Source organism: Chrysemys picta, unplaced genomic scaffold (assembly GCF_011386835.1).
Source record: "Chrysemys picta bellii isolate R12L10 unplaced genomic scaffold, ASM1138683v2 scaf1978, whole genome shotgun sequence".
NCBI lineage: Eukaryota > Metazoa > Chordata > Testudines > Emydidae > Chrysemys > Chrysemys picta.
This window is the reverse complement of record NW_027054683.1, coordinates 27-10,688: the sequence shown is the minus strand read 5'-3', so window position 1 is coordinate 10,688 and position 10,662 is coordinate 27. Positions and strand designations below refer to the sequence as shown.

The following is a 10,662-nucleotide window of genomic DNA, read 5'->3' as shown; positions in this document are numbered from 1 at the left end:
GCTCATTAATTATACATATTACTTCCTTACAAAGGGGACAATTCCATTTGTCTTTTTGGGACCCAGAGCATATGGAGTTTCCAAGTGTTATTCCTGAGTAGACTATGTGGGGTTCTCATCTCCTTGAGAATCCTCATGCTCCTTCTCACAATGGAGTCAGGGCTTCAAATGGGTGTGTTTATGTGCGCATGCAGGGCACTAGTGCGCTGGCCCAACAAAGCCCCATCCCCTCACACAGCAAGGGTTGGTGGCTTGTAGCAGCGAGACGTAGGTTACCCTCTAAGACCCCTAAAAAGCTGCCCACTGAACTACTTGGACTTAGCTTGATTTTGCAGGGCTTTTCTACCACTGCACTAGTGGTCAAAGGGAGTTACTGAGAAGTGCTGCGTTTGCGGATCCAGAGAAGTTACTTGAGGAGAGAGAAAGAGGAGCAAGAAGTTGAAATGAAATCAATATAGCAGAAAAATGAACAAAAATTAATGATAAAGCAAAGTTGTTGGGAGAAACTGAACCGCCAACTTGTTCTGCTGGTGGACACAATTTCTGGTGGCCTGAGGTGAAGGATGGAGCTTAGTCCTGGAGCCTTCAGCAACAACACTGGTCCACCTCCCAGTTCTACAGGTGAGAGGAATCACCTCTTTGTTCCAAATGAGGAGAAAAGCTGGGCCACGGAACAGACAAAACCTGCACATTTTATCATGTTTTCATGTGTCCCGCTAAAGACCTCCTGTATCTTTGATAGCCAGAAGTTTATAAGATAACAGATTTAATGAGATTTCCATGCTACTAATGGAGAAGTTATAGCAAATGTTATATTAGAATAGAGACTAGATATTAAAAAGGACACAAATAAATATTTTGGCTCTTAAAAGCTTAAGTATGAAATGCCTTATTAAACTATATGAAAAACTTATGTTTGTTTCTAGTAAGTCTACTTTTTCTTCTTCTAAAGCCTTGTTAATGTCCTTAAGCGTTCCATTTTCAAGCTGTAGCTCCTGGACTGAATCCTGGAGCAATTTATTGTTGCTTTTTAAATGCTGAAGCTCGGCCTCTTGTGCTTCCAGTTCTATTTTCTGAGACAAACTCTTATCTATAGTAATACAAAAAATTAAGTGGTTAATTTGTGAAAGCAAACAATGTCAAATATGCAATATTAGCTTTTATGGGTAACACTATAAACTGGTAATATTGACAATTTTCAATTTTTCACCTAGCAATACATTTTCTTAATATTTCAGAATATAATTACGTATGTGTTCTAAAACTGCCTTTATTCCCAAACCATGACGTTGTATAGCATTGCCAGAATTCAGTTTTGCAGAAAGAACATACTGCTAGTCAAATCGCTCTATGCTTCACAATTGTAACTCTGTTTCTACAGCCCATCTTCACTGAGGTCTGATGGCTTGTACTCTGAAACTCATGGTTGACAGGTAACAGTATCAATGGCTAGATAAAGAATTTTGGTGCCCTATTTGTCCATTTTCCTGTCTTCAAAATCCAGAATATATAAAAATGATCAAGGTGTTTGATGGACTGATGTATGGAGTAAAATTAAGAGAGACAGACAATACAAGAGATTTCCTGTATTGCAAAGAGAATTCTATTGAATAACACCAACTTACCATATAAAACAAGACTACGCATTCCCTTCCTACAGGACAAGAAAAATTCAATGTCTCCAAGACCCAGAACTTGGTGAGAAAGAGGGGCACAGAGAGGAGAAGGGAAATGATAGCAATCAACAGATATTTGAACTATGTCAACCCATAGGATGGAGAAGGATTATTTAGGGTGGTGATTCAAAGGGGAGTGTAGCGGGGCGGTTGCCCGCTCTAGCCCTGAAGGGATTGGAACAACCCTGCAGAGGGCTGTGGCTGGGGAAAGCAGCAAGCCTGGGCTGATTGGGGAGGCAGCTACAGCTGGGCCATGCCCCCATCAGGCCACAGCTGGCCCTTATAAAAGGGCTGTGAGCCAAACACTCAGTCAATCTTCCTCTAGCTCTGAAGGGAGAGGGACCTAGCTGTTGGGGAAGCTAAGGGTACTGGAATGAAGCAGGGCTAGGGAAAGGCCAGAGGAGCTGGGGAGCTCCAGGCTGACAACTCCCCGGGCTGCAGGGCCTTGTCCAAGGCCCAGAGAGGTACTGAGTTGTAGGGAAAGGCAGCAGGTCCAAAGTCCCCTGCCAATGATGAGTGGCCATTACAGACTGCAGCCGGCCCTAGTGAAACAGGGCTAGATGGTGACTGGCAGTAGCCACCGAGGCAAGGTGGAGGATAGGGGGTGGGGATTCCCCTGGGTGGGAATCCCTAGATAGTGGATTACTGCTGGGGGCAGGACCCTGAAAGGGGAGGACACCAGGGTCTGGGAGGGACACGGGGGCTAATGTCGAGCAGGATGGTGACCATCAGAGGGTGCTCTGGCTAGAAATGAGCTAAGTCCCTGGATGACCAGAAGGAGGCGCTGCAGGGGTGAGTCCCACTCCATTACAAGGGGGAAAAGGTATAACTAGAGAGGATAATCAGAGACTTCTTAGAGAGGAAGAACTGTCCGGGGGTTAAGAGTGACAGTCTAGGACTCTGGGCACCCACATTCAGTTATGTTTCAATTAGGACAAGTTATTGTTGGTTGCAGTGAAGAGCTACAGCACAAACATCTTCTGACTTATTTTTTTGTTCATAATTATTCCCTCCAGAAAACTGAGAGAATGCTCCCATTTGACACCTTAAGAACCACAGATAAAAGATAGCGAAAGCAAGAAAATGGACTTGGAAGGCATTACATTTTCTTAGCTAGCCGAAAGTGCTGCCACTTGCCAAGAATAAGATCAAAATGCAAAGCAGTTATTTGGATGGCCTCATGGATTGGAGAGTGCAGAAATACTGATTAAAATAGGAGCAGGACTAGGTCCATACATTTAATTTTGAAATCTCATTAAGTGAGGTTAGACTTCTACAGCGATAAGTGGGAGCAGTCTCCTTCTTTACAATGGCTAGTTAGCAGAATTACCTGTTCTCTTAAACCTCAGTCTGCAAAATGCATTTTCCCAACCAGATAGACAAATGTAGGGAAAAGTCAAATTAAGGCTCGGCGGGTAACATTTCATCACGTTTTAGCTTGATGGAGTCCATATACAAGCTAAAGGATAATAGTTTGAGGTATATTTGTTTGCTTGGGATTTTAAAACACAGGAGCACATTGTTTTGCTGACCATATAGTTTTGTTTGGGACATATTTAGTCCTCATTTTTAATTGCTTTAAAACCATATAATTTTATGAGTTAGTATATTTGTATAAATCTCAGTTTGGAAAGAGAATTGCGTGTATTAGCTGAAAGTTAATTGAACTATATCACACAGTGGGAACTTATTATTTCTTGGGGATGCTTCAAATCACCATTTATAATGAAGTTTACAGATCTCCCACACTGAAGTAATAGTTTGTAACGGGATTTAAATAGGTAGAAATGTGTCACTCACTTTTCATCTCTTCAGCATCCTTCTGGGTCTCTTTTAGAAGGTGTTGGGCTATTTTTAGTGCTTCTTCCAGCTGATGGATTTTTTGTGTTTTTTCATCAGACTGGCAGCAAAGAAGGTTTTTTTCCTTCTTCATTTCCTACAACAAAACATTAGTTACAAAACAGTCGATTAAGTCAATAAACTGAGAGTAGTGTGATGTGGCATACTACCCCTCTGAGTCCCATGAAGACTCTGGAAAGTTGGGCCTTGGTTTCTAAGCACTTACATGATTTAGGAACACAAACTGCACTCTTGGCAATCCTCAGAGGGCAGATAATCCTTTTGGGACATCTCCCAGCTGGCACAGATCACAGCAGTACTTAGCTGGCTCAGGATATGGAACCAGGGAGCAGCAACCAGTTCCCTGTTGCCTGCCCATAGCAGATCTTGACACAGGATAGAAGTCACCCAAAGAACATGAATAAAACCGTTGCTGCTTCTAATTATTTTCCTTTTGTTTCACAACCTCCTAGTCCAAAATATCCAACTGTTATATCGAGAAACACACACACACACTCTATCATCAATCATTCTAAAATACACAGTTGTCAAGAGACAAAATTTTTAGACAATGCTGATGTCTGACAAATGTCTCAAAGCTGCAGGAATTCTGAGCTTCCCGTGTTCAAAATACCAATGAAATTCAAGGGGTTTAAATGGCCCGCCCCTCTTGCTGTGACTCAGCACAAGTGGCTCTGATTAAGAAGCATTCAACAAAAATCTGGAACCAACAACCTAACATAGCTGCAAAAAAATCCCATGCTCTGATGCTGGACTTTCACAAAACCATTTACAAGACATGCATTCTCCCACCTTCATGTACATCCCATCCCATCATTTGCAATTACAATTTGGCCTCAATCACATAGGCCATCATTAACTCTTGCTTGAATAATCGAAATCCAATGTATTTAGACTCGAATGCATCTGCCCTGAAAAATCTGCAACAGTTACAGAACACAGCAGCACACCTCCTCAGTAATACAGGTTCACTTGAGTACATCAGTCCTATGTTTCACTCACTCCGCTGATTCCCCAACAGAACACTCAATCAAATCTGTCTTTAGTTTTGACGTTATAAAGAACATGGGCCCAAAATACCATCTTACTCTCTCAGACTTCAGTAGCTGTGTTCCTCGGGAACAACTGCCTACACATCAGAAGTAAAACTAGCACATGCAGGAGACAGGGCTTTTTCAGGAGCTGGCCCAATACTATGAAATTCACTCCTGCAAAAACTTAGAATGACAACTAACATCACCATTTTTCATATTTACACTCCCCCCACCCCACCCTACCCACACACCCTTTACCTTCTGGGACAATGGCTTTCAACCTCTTTTCCATTTGCGGACCCCAGAAAATTTCAAATGGAGGCGCAGAGCTCTTTGGATCCCCACAGACCACGGGTTGAAAACCACTGTTCCGTTGTAAGGACAACCTTTCGAGGACCCCTTAGACAGTCTGCAAACTCCCAGGGGTCTGTGGACCAGCGGTTGAAAACCACTGCTCTGGGGGATATGGGAGAAATAGAAACCTCAAATAACAGATGCTAGTCACCTTAATTATTCTTAACTCTGGAAAGCATTCAGATACACCAGCAATTGGCACAATATAAGAACTTAAAAAAAATATATCTCGGATGTTGCTTCTATGACTATTCTGACTTCTCTTCCCTTTCATTTTCCTTCTAATTCCAAATTAAAAGGAAAATCTTTTAATCTACAATCAAGGTTTTTTTTTAAATCAAAATTTACAACCAAATCCTTTTCATGTAAATTGGAATAACTTAATTGATTTCAATGGAGCTATGCTGATATATTCCAGGTCAGGATCTGGCTTCATAGTTAGAATTTTGATGATAATGCTAGTCTATAGTGCTTGAAAAAGTAAAAATGTACAAATCATTTTGGGGATTTTCTCTTGCTTTAAATTGATTGTGTGACCAAAAAAGTACCCATTCCTCCACGAAATCTTGGAATTAGGCCAAACACACGTATACTTAGGAAGCAGCTAATGATTCTAGAATTTCCAAATGAACTCAACCCGATATTTAATATATTTTATTTTTAGGACTAAACAAAGAGTCTTTTGAACCATACGACATAATTAGATTAGACAAATAATTCCATATGAACTGTAACCCTATCTGTAGTATAGCTGGTGCAAAATAATTTTTTGAAACCCTGACCATACAACTAATTTTGTGCCTGGGGTCAGTCCACATGGAATCAATTGCAAAAACTGCAAGATCAGGGCCTTATTTTGTATCACATCTATAGGTCTTGTGACAGGGTTGGGCCAGAGGACTACAGGAGAGTGATCCTATTGGGATCCAGGAAGTGGGCGGGCCAAAGCCCGCCCACTGCTAAAAGATCCCCCCAGCCTTAGCGGGGGATCCACAAGACCTGGAAACCAAGTGATTTTGGGGGACAACTAATGAAATAACAGGGACAGGAGTGCGGTCAAAGGGTCCGAAGGGAACCTGAATGGGACACTGAGCAGAGAACCCCGGACAGCGCCCACTGCTCCTCGAAGGCGTCAAGGGAGTCAGTGGACGCCGCCCAGAGGAACTCTGCCCGGATGCCTGAATGGACGGAGGATCAGAAAGAGGCCCCACAGTCACAGGAGACTCCATCCGCCAACCTCCTCTCCCTGGTTTTATAGATGGCCATTTTAGCCAGGACCAAGAGGAGGTTGACCAGGAGGTCCCATGACTTTGTGGGGCCACGGATAGAGAGTGCATAAATAAGGAGGTGAGGGGAAAAGTGCAGCCAGAAACGCAACAGGATATCTGTGAGGACCCGGAATAGGGGCTGCAGCCTGGCGTACTCCAGGTAAACGTGCGCCAGGGTCTCCCTCACGCCGCAGAAGAGGCAGGTGTCCCGGGACGGGGGTGAACCGCGCCAAGTACATGCCCGTGCTCACGGCCCCATGAAGGAGCTGCCAACTGACATCCCCGGCAGGCCTTGGGAGCAGGGTGGAGTATAGGCTGGCTCACCGGGGCTCCTCACCCTCTAGAAGTGGCAGGAGGTCCCGCCACTTTGTGTCGGGGTGTGACGCGAGAGTGAGGAAGTGCAGGGTGTGGAGCACGAGCGTGTATAGATGTTTCCTTGGCGCAGTCTGGAAACGAACCAGCTTCAAGTCGTATAGCCGGCTTACGGTGAAAGGGCGGGGAGGCCGGTTGGGTCCACAGGGCAGGGGCCCGCTACAGGAGAGTGAGAGAAGGCAGATATATTAGCCCCAGATTAAGCAGGTCCCTTTTCCCTGGGTAAGATAACGGGGCAGTTTCAGAAAAATCAGGAATTTTCTGAAACCAATTAAGGCAGACAGGCTAATTAGGACACCTGGAGCCAATTAAGAAGCTGCTAGAATCAATTAAGATAGGCAGGCTAATCAGGGCACCTGGTTTAAAAAGGACCTCACTTCAGTCAGTGAAGGGTGCGCAAGGAGCTGAGAGTGAGAGGGCGTGCTGCTGGAAGACCGAGGAGTACAAATGCTATCTGGTATCAGGAGAAAAGTCCTGTAGTGAGGATAAAGAAGGTGTTGGGAGGAGGCTATGGAGAAGTAGCGCAGGGAGTTGTAGCTGTCACACAGGTGTTACATGAAACTCTGTAGACAGCTGCGATCCACAGGGCCCTGGGCTGAAACCCAGAGTAGAGGGCAGGCCCAGGTTCCCCCCTCTCCCTTCCCCCTATTGGATATAAGAGGAGTCAGGGTGACCAGACAGCAAGTGTCAAAAATCGGGACAGGGGGTGGGGGGGTAATAGGAGCCTATATAAGAAAAAGACCCCAAAATCGGGACTGTCCCTATAAAATCGGGACATCTGGTCACCCTAAGAGGAGTTGACTTGGACTGTGAGTCCCACCAGAGGGGAAGGTCCCTGGCCTGTCCCCCTGACCCAAGGTGGGTCAGCAGAGACTGCGGGGATTGTTCTCCTTCCTTTTCCCCATGCTGGCCAGTGATGAGGTTAGCTGAATGAACGGCAGGTTTGAGCCACAAAAGTGTCCAAACTGAGGGCTGCCATGAATCTCTGAGGTGAGCAAATCCGCCAATAAGCGCAGGGCTCACCAAGGCAGAGGAGGAACATTGTCACAGTCTTCAGATGGTCCAAAAAAGGATAGCCAGATTAAGACAGTATCGAAACACAACTTCTGGTGGAAATACACTATTCTCCAACACACAGCTTGCAGAGTTCCCCTGTGAGTCAGTAAGGCCTACATGGCACCAGTTCTTACTGATTTCCAGTTTAAATTGTTAATTATTCCAGTTGCCCCTCTGATTTCTTTACCTCAAAGTTTCTCCTCAACTCATTTTGCTTTGACTGGCTTGCCAATAAAGCCTCTTCTGCTCTGCACAGCCTCTCTGTAAGCTCATTGGAGTTGTTTTCCAAATGATGTTTCACTGCTATTGCCTATGAGGAAAACACATCACATTTTATTTGTAGTCATATTTAATCTATTTAAAAAAATTAACAATTCCTGATGTCCCTTGAAATGATGAGCTCCAAAGATACGTTATAAAACAAAGCAAAAAGAATAAGCTATGTTCTGCTTCCTCTTACAGAAAGAGAACTTTGGAGTAACTGTTGACTTCTGCGTTGTATAACTAAGAGCAGAATTTGGCCCTAATCCTTGAAACTCAGCATGATGGCTTTAAAAAAGTACAATTAAAAATAGGCCAGATATCTGAAAAATCCATCCTCCTTTCACTGTCCAGTCCCGGGTTCTAGATTCTGTATCATACCAAAAACAGTACATGTTAAGGTAACACAAATCTTTAACTCAAGACTGGGCAAGGATATGAAAAATATTTTCAGGCACATTTTCAAGTATATAGTTGTAATGTATAAATATATTCATAATTTAAGCAATATTTATAGTACAGTCTGTTAATCATTGGGAATCCTAACCAGAGCTTTCTTTTAAGTTCAATCATAAGGGCAGCAGATTTAACACTTGCTCTCAATTTTTTTTAACGTAACATATTTTGTCAAAGCAAGCACCTATTAGGTTTAGAAGATGCTTCCCCATTCCCACTCAGACCTCAACTGCTCATTTGAGAGGTAACGTTTAGGTGTTGGACTGATGATCAGCTATCACCAAATATGCCATTGAACAGCCAACAAACAGAAAGGATCAATACCAAACTAGACTCAGTTCTGTACAATCCAAATGTCGGAGAAAAACACAGTTCTCACTTTTTGTTTGGGTACAGCAAGTCAGATGCTTTATTTCTCTCACACAAATATCAAGAGATTGACAAATTACTCTACCTTTCCCACTTACTATATATTCAAGGAATAGGTTACATGTTCTTAAAAACCAGTATTTGTGCACCTTAATTCCCTGTATTTATGGACCAACAAAGACATTCAGCTTGCACCTCTGTCTCCAGAACTACATTCTTCGGGGGAAAGGGAAATTAGTGTAGTGCTATGCTCAATCTTAAATTTATCACCTGACTTTATATCGCTATCTAAACCAGGAAGTTAACAAGACCATAACTGTGACACCACCAATTTCTAACTGGTTTTCAACCTTTTTAATCTGTTTTATATCTGTCATAAGAGCTCTATAGTACTCCAAATTAAAAAGGAAGTAAATTTATTACCAACATCAAGAGAGAAAAAAAATGAGAATGAAATAATTTAGTTCCATTCTAGAAAGGAGTACGCTTTTCTGGATAAAAACCTTTAGACGTCCAAGTTTCAGTATGAATCGAGTGTTTCAAGAGTAAACATGGAAAGAAGAGTGTTTGTAGTGGTTAGTATTTTCTCCGCTGTAGAAAATGTTTGATTAATGTGCTCACACAGCTAGGATGACACATAGCTATGCCGGACAGCTATCGTGGACAAATTTAGAACCTCTGTATTAAGTCAGTGTAGACCATGTGTATCAAAAATAAAAAAGCAGTTTTCTATTAGAGAGTGTGGGTAGAAAAGAAGTAGTGCTCAAATCCGAACAAGTCTAAAGGGAAGGGTTCCAGGGCATTACCCCCAAACTGCCTTTGGGCCCATCTGCTACCTCAGTTTACCTTCAATCTTGCATCAAACCAGCTATCACATGTGGCGATTTTACAGTAGTGCTCTCTTCCAGTTTGGTTTATTATCATAACACAACACTCAAACATACCCTTACCAGCCTCAATTATTCCTTTCCGTTTATAATGCCTCAAGTTTTTCCAGGTTTTTATCAGAACATGCCCATCCCTGCAGTCCAGCCCCTCCCTTAGCTGGGATTTCTGCATCCTGCAGGTCCATCAGTGGAGGCTTATCCCTGCACAGTTTCCAGTTCCTTGTAAATCTCTTCCCCCCAAAGTCTTCTGCCTTAGAGTTCTGGAAAATTGTCACCTGTCCTCTTCACAGGCTCTCTGCCTGGGAACTAAGGAGAGAGAGAGTGTCTCTCTGAACTTTTGGGGCGTGGGGGGGGGTCTCTCTCTTGAATGACTACAGGCTGCCATGCATCTAAACCAGCAGGCCTGTTTAGATGCATGCTTCTGTCACATGACCCTTGTATTCATTCCCATCATACAGGGAGATGGGCTAAACCTGAGAAAAAGTGCAGCTGTGCCCCAGTCTTTGAATGGACCAGCTCACCCTGTGACAGGAACATAGCGCAGCTTGCTCTGACCTGTGATGTATTTAGTTGCACTTAAATATTAGTCACGTATAGATCTTTAAACACAAAACAGAGGACAGTTAAAATTTTACATAAAATAAAAACTCAGCATCACCACTTCCATTTGAATAGTTCAGATATTAAAAATCCTACGTTGTCAAGTTCTGCCCGTAGACCATTGTAATCGTTCTTGGCTTGCTGCAAGTCCTGGTTGAGTTTCATCTCCTTGCACTGCTGGGCCACTGTCTGTAAGGCACGGAGCTGACGTAATACTTCCTAGCAATGTAGAAGATGGGGGAGGGGGAGGGAGGAGGGAGAAACACACTCCTGTTACATGTTTCTAGTCAAGTTACTATAACTATTAACACTGGAAAACATGGGGGAGGGACTGTAAATAGTCTCTGTAAATAGTTACTAATTACACTAAAGCCCTCTCTTACAGACGCAAAAAGAGTTTAAAAACCATTTTTAAGTAAAGCCTAAATTCGGTTATGGCCACTAATGGCCATGACTCAGTTTGGCCAAT

General features: G+C 43.2%; 1 protein-coding gene across 1 annotated transcript; it reads right to left on the bottom strand.

Annotated features, from left to right (window-relative positions):
* Positions 1-713: 713 nt before the first annotated feature.
* Positions 714-10,408, bottom strand: LOC135980143 (centromere protein F-like). The gene is made up of 4 exons (XM_065580207.1): positions 10,290-10,408; positions 7,808-7,930; positions 3,477-3,612; positions 714-1,090 (listed from the first exon to the last, which is right to left on the bottom strand). The coding sequence occupies exons 1-4, from the start codon at positions 10,356-10,358 to the stop codon at positions 828-830; spliced, it is 591 nt and encodes a 196-aa protein (XP_065436279.1). The 5' UTR covers positions 10,359-10,408; the 3' UTR covers positions 714-827.
* Positions 10,409-10,662: the final 254 nt, after the last annotated feature.

Bases quoted from the DNA above. Each gene is read 5' to 3' on its own strand.
- LOC135980143 (XM_065580207.1), bottom strand. From the start codon at position 10,358: ATGAAACTCAACCAGGACTTGCAGCAAGCCAAGAACGATTACAATGGT. The intron at 7,931-10,289 runs GTAGGATTTTTA...TTTTCCTCATAG, and splicing joins TACGGGCAGAACTTGACAAC to GCAATAGCAGTGAAACATCA. The intron at 3,613-7,807 runs GTAAAGAAATCA...GTTTTGTTGTAG, and splicing joins AGTTGAGGAGAAACTTTGAG to GAAATGAAGAAGGAAAAAAA.